Raw genomic sequence first — 15,854 nt, forward strand, 5'->3', positions numbered from 1 at the left:
CCCTTCGTAGGGGTCTGTCCTGTAACACCTCCTCCCCCCAGAGTCTGGTGGAGACAAACCTCTGTGTGCAGCCATGTGCTCCTTTGTGCTGCCATGTGCCTCTGCAGGCAGGTTTTACAGCTCATAACCCAGTTCTCTTGTAATTCCCCATAATTCCCCCTTTTCTGTTTTATACAAATAAGAATTATGACAGTGATTCAGCAGATAGAACTTTGAGGAACAATGTAAAGGTGTCTAAAACTTCTACCATCACTCAGAGTCTGCAACTGCTGGAAGGTCCAAGTTTACTTTGAAAGAGGGTCCAGCTTTTTAAAGATTAAATTAGCAAGTCAAAATGACTTGATTACACTTTTAGGGCAGAAACACCTGGGTTTGATGGTATAATTCTCTAGCCAGCCAGGGCTAGGGCTTGGCCAGAGCCTCAAGCCGTGACTGAGAGGGTTTCCCTAAAATACTTATAAAATTGCTTAAAAACTTTATTAGTATCTTGTGATCATTTTAAATTGAAAAATTAAGAACATGTAAACTTCTTTACAGTCTTTTGTGGGGGGTACACCCCATCCCTGCAGCAACGTTTTCTGTTCTAACAATATGTAACATGAACATTTTTTAACTTACTAAATGCAGGAAAATGTAGAACATAACATGCAGTTTACTATGAACAGTAAAATAATACATCTAATACAACAACAAGTGTGCACTAAGTAAAAATAAGCACGGTAATATCATTAACTGCTTAAATATTTCATTGTTTCACAGAATATATATAAATCTAGGTCTTGGAAAATTGCAATTTTAATAACATTAACTTTCTAAGAGGTTTTAAAAGGTTTCAAAAGGTAACAAGCTTAATTCCTGCTTAAAAACATAGCTTACAAATTACAATTATTATCTATCACAAAAAGCAGTCAGAACAATGCAGGGTATTGCAAGCTGGTGTGGTAAAAAAAAGCAGTCTTTGAGACAGGGTCAACATTTTGAATAACAAAACCAGAAGAGTTCTATGGACCAGCTGCAGGACCGGCATGTCTAGCTTGCAGCCATTCCTGCTCAAGCTGGTGCCAGTGCTGTATGCTGCAGCCTCCCCCCACCCCTGAGGAAGGGCCCATCGATCTACTTAGTCCTTTTTTCTAGCACAGTATCAGCTCCCGAGAGTCCTCAGGAAACAGGGGCCTTGGCTGTAACAGCGCGGTCCCGCCGGCTCGCCGGGCCCCTCTGGCTGCGCAGGTGCATGGGTCCGGTGGCTGGCAGAGGTCCGCCGGCCCGTCTCTTCACCTCTCACATGCAGAGAGCCGCCCGTGGCCCCGCCAACCTCCAGCGCTGCTGATCCTGCCTGTCCATGGCGTGGGGGCAGCCGCTGGGCGCGGCCGTGGCGCGGCTTTGCCATGTGCTCACCGGCATGTGCTCACCAGTATAGTGTAGCTCTGCCATGTGCTCACCAGCATAGCGTAGCTCTGCCATGTGCTCACCGGCATGGCACAGCTCTGCCATGTGCTCGCCGGCGTGGCTGCTTGCCGGCACCATGCCCTCGCAGCGCTGCACGCTCTCCCCTTGCCGCGTCTGCCACTGCCGCTGCACTCTCGCAGAAGGCAAACCGAGAGGGAACCCACTCCCTCCTGGCTTCAGCCACTCACCGTGACCCGGCTCCAGCTGCTGCCGCATGGAGTGGGGCGGTACGAGCTTTATGGTACCATCTGGCTTCCCTCCAGGATCAGACGGGTCAGGGGACGAGGGGCCATCTTCTGGTTCTTCTCCCACAGCCCCGACAGACTTACGGTTTGCTGGCGGAGCAGAGGGGCTTGGCACAGCTGCCGTGGTTCTTTGTCCAGTCTCTGGGTGCCGCATGTGCTGTGAGTGCCTTACACACTCTCTTCCAAGGACGCAAAAGCACCGTCAGTGCTGCGTTGCTGCGTGTAACTCGGTTCCACAACGCATCTGAAGCGTCCTATGTCCGAGGATTAAAAATATTGTTCCTATCTAAAGTTGAACCCCAGTCTTTTGCCCAGAACAAGAGTCTGTTCAAATCTGTAGACTCAACTTTCCTGCCATGTTTCTTTAAAATCCGTTTTAACGTCTCTGGGATGTTCTGTTCTTGGGATACTCCATCCCCTATGTCCCCTATGGCTCACCTACAACTTGTAGGGATTATTGCTGGCCAGCGTTCCTGCTTCTTTAGCAGCACTTCAAGTCCCACGGGGCTCACCGACGGATGCGCAGATGGGTGTATAATAAATTCCTCACACGGGGCACCATTTGTCAGTGAATCATGGACCAAGATCGGCAGGGAATCGGAATTGTTTATTCGAAGGATTGAGTGTGTTTTATACGCTTTTCTAAGGCACAGTATTTCCTTATATGGCGTGACCTACCTCAGCAACACCCTTTGTAGGGTTCAGCTGTGTGACACCTCCTCCCCCCAGGGTCTGGTGGGGACAAGGCTCTCTGTGCTGCCTTTGCAGGTAGGTTTTACAGCTCACAACCCAATTCTCTCTTATAATTCCCCATAGTTTGAGATGGACCCATGTGCCCTCTCCCTTATAAAAAGCTCCTCCAGAAGATCAAGAGGCTTTTAAAGCTCTGAGGAAGCCCAGACAAGGCTCGTGGAGGGGTATAATGGTGCTGGAGGTGTGATTATGGGAAGTGGCAGCTCACAGGGATGCTCTCCCCATGCCTGGGTGGGCACTGCCAGCACCCTGGTTTTGATGACACGGTCACTCTCACCCATGTGGGTTCATTTGTCAAACAGGGGGTGTGAGGCTGCTTTGGGGGGAGCAGGTTGCAGAGGTCAGAGGCAGGGAATGCTGGGAAGGTGAGGGTGGTGAGCCCAGCGTGACTCCACCAAGGGCTGCCCCTAAGCCTTGTCATGTTCTAATTAAAGCTGGCCTTGTAAAGATGTGCCAGTGACAAAGTGCTTTTATTCCAGCGCTGTGTGGTTGACATATCTGGGATTTATGGGTGAGAGGGATGGGGGTTTGTGTAGCAGCCTGCCCTGCCTGGAGGGCCGAGCACTTGCAGGAGCACAGCGGGGAGGGAAGGACGATGGAGAAGCATGACAGAATGAATGGTGTTCCCCCTTCTTGGATGTGTGTATGTGCATGCACGAGAGGACAGCATTAGGGATGCTTGGGGAAGTTCATTCACAGCAGCCTGTGCTGACAGCCCCTGGCTCTGCAGCTCAATGGGAGGCACTCAGTGTGGGGAGTGCTTGATCACATTTGGGACCTGCCAGCCAGGGCTGTTCCCGGGGCTCCTGGGGTCTTGCAGACACTTTTGTCCTGGTGCGCTCTGTCCTGCGTGGCCATTTGCATGTGTGTGTGTGTGCGCACAAAGTCTGGGAAAATCGGTTTTATTTTTATTATTGAAACTATGTAGTGTTGTGGGCAGGGTGGCTGGTGGGATATGGAGTCTCACTCCACCAGGCTGTGGGCAGCGGGTGCTGAGAGCTGTCACCCTCAGAGCCTCCTGTCACACCTGGGTGACTCCGGGCCATGGTTGGTGATGAATTGCTGAGCGTGGCCCATGTGCCCTCTTGCTGCTGCTGGAGCTGTACCCAAATTTCACCTGCAAAGGGTTCCCAAGCACCCCAGTTTGGGTTGCTCTGGGGCCAGTGTGTCCCTGTCTGCAGCTGCCTGTCCAGGCAGGTCCAGGGCTCAGCCCAGCCCCATGTGCAGGTGGAAAATTTGCTAGGTTGCCAAGGCCAGGAACATCTTGTGTTTGAAGCTGCCCTGAGCCTGGTACACCCTGATCCTTGGCTATTTTGGGCACTTCTAGAGCGTGCCTGAATCTCGCTTTTTTTTCAAGCAGAGAGCTGGCACTGGATGAATCCACAGTGGTGGGGCTGGTCGGGGTCCCACCCAGCCCCTTCCCCCCTGCAGCCTCCCTCTCTTCGTGGCAGGGAGAGCACTGAAGGCTCATGGGGTGCTAGAGCTGGTGTGCTGAGAAAATTCAAGTTTTCACATCTTTTCCTCCACTCCCTGGTAAAATTGTTGTTCTGGAAATACAATTATGTGGCTCCATTAACATCTAAAGGTTCCTGCTGTTGCAGCTATTGAGCAGTTCTAAAAATAATTACGTGTGGTAATGTATAAAAATCTATTGCTTTTCGGCTGCAAAGTGGCCTGTCAGGTGGTGGCTGCTGCTGCTTTAACTCGTTGGGTGCTATGAAATGTTACTTGGACATTGTGTGCTGAGGTTTGGTTTCAAATGAAGGCCAAAACTGCCTTTGGGGCTCTGGTGCTGCTGTCGCTTGGATTTGCTGGGATTTCCCCCAGCCCCTTGTGTTTGGAATACAAATAAGGTTATAAAGCTCTTGTTTCAATCAACAGGAAGAACAGAGGAGAGAGATACCCCAAAATGCCACTAAATCAGTGGTTATTGAAGGGTTCCTGTTGGCTGTGTAGGCTGGATGATTCCAGCACCAGCCTGGCTTCATGGGTCCAACAGCTAAAACCCTCATGGGCACTTGGGCTGGGCTGCACAGGTCTGCCTCGGGAATTCCCCTTCGACGGGTCTAACTTTGTAGATGCAAAAAAGGTTAATTTTAACCTAATTCCCCCCAGTTCATTTAAATCTGAGCGTGTTCCTGGAGCCTGTTTGTTTGTTCACCTCCAGCTGAAGGAGTTGGCTTTGGTGTTGTCGTTTGCCTGCCTCGGTCCATGAGTTTGGGTCAGGGCTTGCTCTGTGGGGAACAAACTGCCTTGTTTTGAGCAAAATAAACATGCTTTGGTGCAGGATCTGCGGGGGTTGAATTGTATTTTTTCATAAAAGTCTTCTGGAAAGCTGTTTTTTTCCCAGGGAAATTAAATTCCATGTTTACCTTGAGGCTTTACCCTGCTTTGTTAGATTGGTAACAAGCCAGTGTACACCTTGTCCAGGAGAAAATTAGACTGAAAAATTAGACTGCTGGACTGTAATTTACCCCAAGAAATAAAACTGGATTTATTTTTTCTTTTACTAAAATAAATGGTTTAGCTGCACTGACTTTGCGATGAGTGTGAGACTATATTAATGGAGAATTAATTTATTTCTCATTCAATTTCCTGAGGTTTAGTCATGTTTAAACTTTTTCTTTGTTTTCTTTTTCACCTCTCCAGTACACTAGGATTTGGATTCCTGACCCTGATGACGTTTGGAGATCGGCAGAAATTATCAAGGATTACAAAGAGGGAGATAAAAGCCTCCAGCTGAAACTTGAAGATGAAACTGTAAGCTTTTGAACGTCATTATTCTTTTTAGTAATTTAAAGCTTCGAATTAATGTGTGAAGAAGCCTGAGCCATCTCATAGTTTCTGTGAAGTGGTTTAAAATGTGTTTTATTGCCTTAACACTTCCAGCTTTTTCCTGCCTGCTCCCTCCCTAGACACTTGTGTTACAGTAGGTTGTGAGAAAAGCCCTTGACCTCCATCATCTCTTTTCATCTCCTGGAAAACTTGTAATAGTCTGTAATATCAGGATGTATTTTTTTTAATACCATCAGTGTGTTAGAAATGCCAGTTTGTGCTTTTTGCTGCTGAACAAATTGTGGAGAGCACGGCTGGTGGCATCTACTCAACCTCGGGTACTGATGGAAAAACCCACGCATGGCTCAGAGGTGACTGCTGTGCAACAGCTTTCTCCACGCCTTAGTTTTTCTCTCTGAGTATAATCTTACGTAAACCCCTTTTTTCTCTGCTTTATTTTTTAATAAGAAAAGCTTTTAAAAGAGAAAAACACAAAACTCATTTAAATGTAGATGTTTTCTAGCGAGCGCTGGTTCCAAATGCACAAACAGCCCTGGCTGTGTGTGCAGCCAGCAATAAATCATCCCCAGAGCAGGATGGAGGCTGGGGAGGAGCAGCTGCTCCCTGTTCCACACAAAAACCTCGTGGAGTGGGATGCTGGGTGACAGCAGGGAATTGCAGATGAAGTTAACCATGGCAGTTGCATCAGCTGTGAACTCGGTTTATGGGAAGGGAGCAGCCGTGCTGTGTACCCACCATGAACTGCCTGGTGTAGCAGGAAGAATAAATACATTTTTCATGAAGAATTTAACCTAAACCACCTCTCTTCATCGGGCAGGTGGGGTTTCCTGAGCTGTCTAGAGGGTGATCTGCTCTGTTGCTTGGAAGAGTTAGTAGAGACCACCCACTACAAATCCACGTGTTCTGAGCAGGGCAAGTAATTCCCATCCCCTCCGAGCCAGCCATTTCCACGCTGTGGGGAGCGTTTTCACCATATTGCCTGATGGGAAGATGGAGAACAGGAATGAGCTGTGGTTGATTAGGCAGTTAATCAACACAGTTTTTCTCTCAGAGCAGCCCAAGCATGGGCTGTTGGCGGTGTGTGAGTGTGCCGGGTTTGCACAGAACGTTGTTGATGTTGGGATCTGCACCCAGTGCTTGGTGCTGTTGCTTCTTTCTGGCTCAGCCTCAGCTGCTTTTTTGTTGTCCTGCCCAGTTTGCTCTTCCAGCATAGAGCAGCTTTCTGGGGAGGATAAAAGATGGGGGAAGCTTGATGCCTTTTTGCCTTCCACAGTGATTAATCTGGATGAGGAGATGCACAGATGCCACCCCACAATCCCTTGGAAGCAGCAGGCATAGAATCATCATCTTATCATGGAACGGTTGGGGTTGGAAGGACCTTAAAGTTCATCCGGTGCCACCCCCTGCCGTGGGCAGGGACACCTTCCACTGTCCCAGGCTGCTCCAAGCCCCGTCCAGTCAGGGATCCAGGGGCAGCCACAGCTGCTCTGGGCACCCTGTGCCAGGGCCTCACCACCATTATAGCAAAGAATTTATTCCTAGTATCTTACCTAAACCTACTGTCCTTCAGCTCAAGGTAATTCCCCCTTGTCCTGTCCCTCCATGCCTTGTCCCCAGTCCCTCTGCAGCTCTCCTGGAGCCCCTTTAGGCCCTGCCAGGGGCTCTGAGCTCTCCCTAGAGCCTTCTCTTGTGCAGCTGAACACCCCCAGCTGTCCCAGGCTGGCTGCAGAGCAGAGGGGCTCCAGCCCTGGAGCATCTCGGTGGCCTCCTCTGGACTGGCTGCAGCAGCTCCAGGTCCTTGTGCTGTTGTTCCCCAGGGCTGGACACTGATGGGTGCCTGGGTGCCCACAGCACCTTGTCCACAGAAACTCCTTTCTTCCACCTGTGCTCAGGCTGCCAAAGTACATCTGCTCCTGTTGCTGAGTGCTACAACCCCCACCATCCTTTCCTGGCTGAGATCTCCAGCAGTTTTAGTGCTTGGGCGGGAATTATTTTCTTCCTCTTTAATCTGGATATTTCCCTGGAAACTAAAGGGGCTAAGGAGTCCTGCAAGGCCTAATCTTTTTGTGCAGCTGAGTTCAGGATCAGCAACATTAAAGTACAAGGAGATGAAAGGATTACCAGGTGTTGTAGGCAGTAGCTTAAAAAGCATGTTGCTGTCATCGTGAAACATGGAACATCTCATTTTGGGGTTGTGCAAGAGACGCAGGGTCTCTGGGGGTGCCCTGTTTGATGCTCTTCTGTATGAAGTTCTGCCTGGATCCGTGTCATGTTGGACTGAAAAACTCCAGCGAAGGGGAACTGCACTTGTGTGCATCAGGTTGGAGATACCTAGCACATGTATCTTCCGGGGATTCAAAGCTGTGGAAAGCCTTTTGTTCCTGACAGCCAACATGAATTACCCAACTGTTCAGTGTTGCCTTTTGTCCTTGTGCTTTAAGTGAATTTTCATGGGTTTTGTGGTTTCTGGCTCTGCTCTGTATGCAGGAGTACTCCCTCTGAATGAAGAGCTGACTTTCAAATATCGCAAAGCATCCCTGGTGTGTTTGCCATTAAGATGTGAGGCTGAGTGCAAACTCTTGAAAATTGGCATTGACAACGTGGAATTGGAGGATAAAACCAGCCTGAGGTTGTCAGACATGCTGAGGGAGCCTGTCCTCCTGCACTTGGGTCAGCTTTCCTTGTGCTGTTTGCACGGGTGGTGATCCGGTGCCAGTGCAGGGGCTGTGGTTTTGACTGGAAACTGGAATTCCTCCCTTCCAATGGGAGCTGAGCATCAGGCCTCCTTGCTGAGGCACCCTGAGCGAAGCAGCATCACTGGCAATTTTTTTTTCCCCTCCTCTGTAAAGGAAAAAAAATAACAGTTTTTCTTTAGTTGATGGCTCTGTTGCTCATTTGGGGACAAGTCAAAAATAGCATAAGGCTGCCCATATGCCAACTTCAGCAGCGTAACCTGGCTCCTCAGACACTTCAGCAGCAGGGGCTCCGTGTTTCTCTCTGTCCTCTCTGCCTCAAGGGGTGTCAGGTTTTGGGTAAAAAGGTAACTTGAATTAAAAATGAGCTGAGAAATCGCTCTGATGGTAAGAACATGGTCTAGTTGGGAATGAGGCTGCTTTTCCAAGAGCATGAAGATGCTTAGATCAGATGAAGCTGTGGGTTTCTGTATAGTGCCTGTCACTGCTCAGAGCTGGCTAAAGGCTGTTCGTCCCAAGGTTGGCCTGAAAACAACTCAGGTATGCCCAGGCTGGTGCTTGTGGACCATCAGTGTCCACCAGGACCATGTGATGATCAGCTCAGAGCCGTTACCAGAGGGGTGACCTGTCACCTGGCAGTCTGTCATCTGAGTCCCTATAGCATTTATCACTGAGGGGCTTTTAATTTAATTTAGAGCAGGGTGTATAAGTGTTTCACAGTAGCAGGAGTTATGCTTGGAAAAGCTACAAGCCATTAAAGGAGCTGTTGTCTGTGTGTTCTCTTGTTCCTCATGTGTGTCTCTTCAGCTCTACGAATATCCCATTGACCTCCAAGGAAATGAGCTGCCCTTCCTGCGCAATCCGGACATCCTGGTGGGGCAGAACGACCTGACAGCCCTGAGCTACCTGCACGAGCCTGCCGTCCTGCACAACCTCAAAGTCAGGTTCCTCGAGTCCAACCACATCTACACCTACTGTGGTGAGTGTCCAGACCACACGTTCAGCTCCTGGAAGGTTGTGGGGCCACAGAGAAACCCCTTGAGACAATAAACCAGAGGCTGCAGCGTGAGGGAAGTCCAGGGACTGTGGGTTTGGGATGGGAGGGCGGCACGAGTGTCAACAGGATGTAAAACCAGAGGTGGTTTTGAGGACTGTGAACCGTGAACTTGCTGAGCTCATGGTCCACCTGCTCTTAGTGGGAACATTTTGTCAGATGGGTTTGAGGCCAGCCTTGCCTGTGCTTGGCAGCCCCCACAGGGAAAAAGTAGGACCTAGCAAATCAGTGAACAGCAGCATGCCAGACAGAGTGATCCTACTGGGTAATGTCCACAGCAGCTTTTCCTCCAGAAAAAATGCAAAAAACCTCCTGGCACTTCCATTTCCTTCCTTTTCTTCGTGGCTTTGGGAATCATCTAACTCCTGAATTCAGAGCAAGAGGAGGGCAGGTGTGAACTTGGGTTTGTGATTTTTGGGGAGCATGCCTTGCCAAAGCCATTTAGGATAGCGGTTACCTGTGAATGGACAGCAACAAGTTTCACCTTAAAAAACTAAGAAGAAAGGAAAGAAGGCAATTCATAGAATCCCAGACTTGTTTGGGTTGGAAGGGTTTTAAGGATCATCTTGTTCCAACCCCCTGCCACAGGCAGGGAGACCTTCCACTATCCCAGGTTGCTCCAAGCCCCATCCAACCTGGCCTTGGACATTTCCAGGGATCCAGGGGCAGCCACAGCTGCTCTGGGCACCCTGTGCCAGGGCCTCCCCACCCTCACAGCCAGGAATTCCTTCCCAATACCCCAGCTGTCCCTGCCCTCTGGCACTGGGAAGCCGTTTTCTGTGTCCTGTTAAGGCTGGTGTGTACAGCTATGATTTAGTGTTGCAGTTTAGGGTTGTTGAGGAAATGCTTGGCAGGAGGAGGTGACTTTTTAAAGCTGTGCCCTGGAAATACGTACCCTCTGTAATGTTAACTTTCAGTATTTAATGATGTGCAGTGATTAACTACTGTCATAACTTGCAGCTGCACATATGCCTTCAGTCACCCGCAGGCCTGCTCTCACCCAAAATCAGTGAGGTTTCATGAGTGCAGCTTCTTGTGAAGGTTCATGATCATCTCAAGTGCAGCATTAATGGGCATACAGGGTTTGGGCTGTGTAAGTTTAGTTACAAAGCTCTGCCTGGGTGCAGCATACCCTGTGCTTTGGTTATAAAGTGGCTGAGAAGGGCAGGAAGGTGCTTGTCTGAAGTTAAGGACAGCCCTTCGGCTTGGTTTGCATTGCGGTTTTGGTGAGTAAGGGAAAACCAGCGTCTGACCTGAGCACAACCGGGAAGCAAACAGGCAGGAGCAGGACTCAGAGGGTGAAGCAGCTGGGTCAATGTCCTGCAGGGGCAGGTGATGTGACAGTCACCGACCTTTGCCTTTCGTGGCGGGCTAAGTCGCACTCCTGGTGTTTGCTACAAGCTGAGAGTTGCTGTGCTCCTGTAATTGGAACATGCCTGAGCCCTGAACCTACTGGGCTGGGAGCACAACACCCGACCAGGTGCTCCTGGAGCTCCTCACAGGAACAGCTGAGACCTGCCTGACCTGAAACTCCTCAGAGGCTTTGTCAGCACCTGGATGCAGAGCAGCTCCCCGGAGCACACAGGGAGCACCACGCGTGGCTTGGCCTCTCATTAGCTCCCAGCTCACTGCCTCCTCCGGCGTGCCCAGAGCTGGAGAGGAGACAGACATTAAAGCCTCAGAGCAGGCTCTGGCATTCCTTTCCCGTGATTTGTGTATTTCAGTTTGATTTGGGTACGTTCTTTGTTAGGAGCTTTTACTTGCAACTCCAGCCAGGGAAAAGCCCGGGGTGTTTGTTTGGGTCTAGCAGAGCTTTGGTTGCACAGGAATTGCTTTTCTGTAGTGCTGGCTCAGGCTGTGTTGGTCTCTCCTCACCCCTCCTGCAAAGCCTGTCTTCACACAATGGAGATTATTATATGTTTTTGCTCTTCTCACCAGTTTTGTGCGTCTCCTCTGTAGATGTACGGGGGCTTACTGCCTTGCTATCAAAGCACAGGCCTTTGAAGGAGATGCTGAGATAAGAATTATGAGCCCTTCCCCATTCACTGCTCACCTTTTTCTGTTAACTTTCAATCATCGTATTTTAAAAATCTTATTGAAGCAACTAACACAAGCCCTGAAAAGCCTGAAATATTGACCCCCTGCTTGGTTTGTGACATACCTGCCTGTCTGTCTGCCCTAAGGTATCGTGCTGGTGGCCATCAACCCCTATGAGCAGCTGCCAATCTACGAGCAGGATGTCATCTATGCCTACAGTGGCCAGAACATGGGGGACATGGACCCCCACATCTTCGCCGTGGCTGAGGAAGCCTACAAGCAGATGGCCAGGTCAGTGGGGGCCCAGCCATGGGGGTTTGGGTCAAAAGTGGGCAAAGATGCCATTAAATACTCCAGATACTCGATGAAAACAAAGTTGTGAAAGAGAGTGTGCTGGAGGTCAGGTATTTCTAATGAATTCTGCTTAATGACTTCACCCCTGTGTTGCACCCAGACTGCTGGGCTGATGGGGATCCCTGTGGTCCTCAGGAACTCAGGGGTTTGGAGGGGGATCCCTCTCTTGCTGCTGCTTGGATGAGTTTCCTGGAAGAAATTCAAACCACTCTGCAAGTGTCAACGTTTAATAGCTTGGAGGAAACCACATTTCAGATAATTTGGTGAAATAATCAGACTAAACCCAGAAGATTATGTTAGTTGTTGTTTTATGGAGACACTGTGATTTTGAGTTAGGAGTGACTGGGAGATACTTGAAGATATTTATGGATCCCTCAAAGCAGTGTCTTCACCAGATGGATATGGTGAGAGTTTTACTTTATTTCCGTGCTTGTTGCGTTCCTGGGAATAGATGTAGGATTTTGTTCTTAACAAATAAGTCATGATTCAAAAGAGAATTGGAGAGGAAACTGAAAATTGTTGTACCAGGGATCATTTTATTACAGTTGTCAGGACTCACACAGTGTGTCTATGTTTGCTTGTGGATTAGCTGAGATTTTTGTACAGCCCTGGCTTTTAATAGCAAGAGTAAGCACTGAACCATTTTCCAAGGATTGCAACCTGCTTTCTGCTGTGTCTGGGTTTCAGTGGTGAGTTAGGATGCATTGCTAATCAGAAATGAGCCAGAGTTCAGTCCAGAAATGCATCTGGAAGAGCACTGCTGTGGCCAGAGATCAGATGGATTGTACCCAAACCGAGTCCAGCCTGCAATTCACTTCTGCAAGTGCTTGTGCTTTGTGCAAAACTGCTTTGAGAAGAGTTTAAGAATTTGGGGAGCTGCCTGTAGGAAGAGGAAGGCTTGGGATTTTGTCCTTGTATAATTCCAGGCTGAGCAGCACGCTGCATGGTTCTTTTAGAAGATACGATGGTTTTGCTGACCAGTGGGGCGACAGCACCCGTGGGTTTTCCTGGGCAAGTGTCTGAAATACAAGGCAGCAACTCGCTTTTCTGCTGAAGTTTGTGCTAGGGAGAACACACTGTTCTCCCACATCACTGAGTAATTTTGCAGGCAGTGGGCTAACAGACAGCTCTAGCCAACAATGCTTGTCTCTGCTTTCGTCCTTATCAGAGTAAAGCTACTTTGATAGCAACTCATAATTGATAACTGCTGTATCTGGGTGGTTCAGACTGCTCTGTTTTCAAGGGGACAGGAAAATAACCACCTTCAGAGCTCTTAAGCAAGGTGCTCGCTGCTCAGTGCTCCTCTGGTGCTCTCTGTTTTGGGCTGTTATTATGGTAATTGCAGGCTTGGGTACAAAGGAGGGTTTCAGACGGGGCTGAGAGGAGATTGGGACATGGATTATAGGAATCTACCTGGTTATTTGAAGTGTGCCTTAAAACGTAACACACTGAGTTTTAAATCTGAGAGCTCCTGGGTGGGTGTTGTGCCTTCTGCAGTTTGCTCTGATCTTTTCCCTCCGCGATGCTCCAAGGAGAGTGGTGGAGCTGTTGGAGGAGGGTGTGAGCAGGCATAGCCCCGAGGTGATAGATAAAGGGCACTGAACACACTTCTTTCTGCCCTTTTTTCAGTTGAAATGCTGACTCTGTGAGATGTCTCATGTCTGCAGCTCAGCTTTAGTCCACTGGGGCGAGGTGGGATATGGGTTGTTAAACATGAACTGGTCCAAAAATATCACTTGTTTTGCAGTTCAGCTTTTAAACAGTTGGATTATGTCTGGTGCATCCTCATAGATCAGGAATAAAACTCAAGCCTTCTGTCTCAGAAGGTCAAACTTGCAAGGTGATTGAGAGCAGGAAAACAGTCTGGCCAGTCTTCTGAGTTCTTGAATATTTCATCTCCATTAGTGGCCCAGAGCGCGTGGGGAAAGCGCAGTGGAGGGGATTGAATGGGATCGAGTGGATGGCAAGGGAAAAGGGCACAAAATCCAAGACTCTCTGTTAAATGAGAAAAATTGGAGGTAATTAGACTTTTATTTCTCTGAACTTCTAGTGTGCCATGGCCATGCGGACACAGGGTGCCAGGGCAGAGTGTAAGGCAGTCGGTGTGTGCAGGTGTTAGTGACGTGCTCCTGTGCTTCCTCGCTGCCTCGAGCTCGGTGCTCAGGAGATGGGACTGGAGGCACCTTCACAGGTGACTGTGTGGCATCCTGTGTTTGCTTTTGTCCTGTCATCAGGAAGTGCCAATTAAAAAAAAAAAAGGAAAAAAAAAGCAGTGGGTGGGGTGTACAGAGAGGCTGCAGAGGGTGTGTAACACCACCTGATCCCTTTTTTGAGTCAAAATTGTTCACAAATCACCTGAACACCTACAGTGGGCTCAGTGTGCGTTAAAACTCCCATTTAAATATGAGCTTTTCACAAAGAGGATGTTTTTGCAGCACTTGCATGTGAAACAGCTTAAAAAAACCCCCAAACAAAAAGGGCAAGTGATTAAAATTCATATGTGACGTCCTCTAATTTTTACAGTGATCAGCTCTTTAGAAACTCCCCAGATACCCAGTGTGGGACTAAACACACTCGATTCACTGAAACAGTGTTGTTTTAAACAAAGTGAGCAGCATGGAGTTAATTTGCTCCAAGTGCTGCTGGTGGAGGCGGTGGAGTCAAGTGTTGGGATGGTGGAAGGATGGCTCATTTAGGGATTGTTAATGGCTGTGGGGTTGGAAGCAGTGAGTGCCTTGGGACACGTGCAGGCACCTCCTCTGGTCACAGTCCTGTCCTGGCGAGGTGCAGTGGGATTGGTGCCTTTTACCCTGCTGGGGGCTGCAGAAGGTGTTCACCCTCCTGGGAGCAGTCTGAGAGCTGTGCCATGGTCGCACGGAGAGCCAGCACAGCCTGATGCCCTGGCTGATTCTTGCTTTTCTCGAAGAGGAACAAAAGATCCCTTGTGTGTCCCCATCCCGGCTCTAATTTCTGTGTGTGTCATCGCTCTGGGCAGGAGCCTGGAGTCTGGCAGAAATTCCCTCTTGAAAACCTGTATTTCTGCTGCAGGCAGCCTGACCTGAGCAGCACGTTTCACACTGCTCTGTGCTGGCACTGCCAAGGCCACACGTCCAGTGCTGGGGACAGCTCTGAGCCCCTCAGGACAAGAGAGACATGGAGGGGCTGGAGCGTGTCCAGGGCAGGGAACGGAGCTGGGAAGGGGCTGGAGCCCCAGGAGCGGCTGAGGGAGCTGGGAAAGGGGCTCAGGCTGGAGCAAAGGAGGCTCAGGGGGGACCTTGTGGCTCTGCACAAGTCCCTGACAGGAGGGGGCAGCCGGGGGGGTCGGGCTCTGCTGCCAGGGAACAGGGACAGGAGGAGAGGGAACGGCCTCAGGCTGGGCCAGGGGAGGCTCAGGTTGGACATGAGGAGGAATTTCCCCATGGAAAGGGTTGTCAGGTCTTGGCAGGGGCTGCCCAGGGAGGTGTTGGAGTCCCCATCCCTGGAGGTGTCCAAGGAATGCCTGGACGTGGCACTCAGTGCTCTGGGCTGGGGATACAGTGGGGATTGGGACAGGTTGGACTCGATGGTCTTGGGAGGGCTTTTCCAACCTTAGAGATTCCATGATTCATGCTCTGACCCCTGTCCCTCTCTATGAATGTGACCCACTAGTTGTTGCCAGCTCCATGGAGGAGGTTTGGATGGTGACAGTGCAACACCAGCTTCTCCCTGCCCACCTTTGGAAGCTTTAGGTATATTTTTAGTTAGATATTCTTGTCTGCAGCTCCATTTTAATTCTTCCCAGCTCGACTAGTCAGTATGGTCACCATGTTTTCATGTGATGCTGGGCTGAGTCTATTAGGAAAATCACTGCAGTGGATGTATTTGTGTGACTTTTCTGTCTTTGGCCCCTGTCTCTTCCTTTTGTACCAGCTGGGTTGATTCTGGGCACAGGCCAAGTAAGGTTTCTTAATGCTTTTGGGTTTGGTGGGGTTTTTTTTTGTGTTGGTTTTTGTTTTGTTTTGGTTTTGCTGTAGTTATTTTGTGGGGGTTTTTTTGTAGGTTTTTATTTATTGATTGAAATAGAAATCATGCATTATACTTAGTAACATACAGAATTGAGCAGCACTAGGTGAGAGAGGCATGCGCTGTGGGCACTGGAGCAGAAGAATGGGCCCTCCAAAGGCTGACAAACATGCCTCAAAAGCAGGGAGCAGGCAGCAGAGATTATCTTTGCTCAAACCATAAATCAAATATTGAAGGTATTGTCAACCCCTTCTGTGTGCTTTCCATTTAGCAGCTCTGGGTCTCGCTGTGTGGTAGGAACATCATCTCCCTTGTGTTGGCCCCTGAACTGGTGTGACATGGCAGAGCCCACGTCAGGTAACGAACACAAAGGAAATCCAGTGTTCAGCTCTTACCACGGCAAAGATCTTAGGTAATAAAGGACTTGTGAAAGCCTCCTGAGAAGTGCATGGAGAGGGTCAAGTGCCATGGGCT

General features: G+C 49.4%; 1 protein-coding gene across 1 annotated transcript in view; it reads left to right on the forward strand.

Annotated features, from left to right (window-relative positions):
• Positions 1-5,084: 5,084 nt before the first annotated feature.
• The window catches only part of MYO5B (myosin VB), a gene marked incomplete at its 5' end in the record, with an annotated part of 119,775 nt that continues 109,005 nt past the window's right edge, over positions 5,085-15,854 (forward strand). The window contains 3 exons of the mRNA XM_042028169.1: positions 5,085-5,204; positions 8,741-8,912; positions 11,171-11,315. Of these exons, the coding sequence (XP_041884103.1) occupies positions 5,085-5,204; positions 8,741-8,912; positions 11,171-11,315 (437 nt within the window). The remainder of the gene's footprint in view (positions 5,205-8,740; positions 8,913-11,170; positions 11,316-15,854) is intronic.

The sequence above is a fragment of the Corvus kubaryi genome, unplaced genomic scaffold (assembly GCF_017639235.1).
Source record: "Corvus kubaryi isolate FWS band 111438036 unplaced genomic scaffold, C.kubaryi_AGA036_p1.0 37308, whole genome shotgun sequence".
Classification (NCBI taxonomy): domain Eukaryota; kingdom Metazoa; phylum Chordata; class Aves; order Passeriformes; family Corvidae; genus Corvus; species Corvus kubaryi.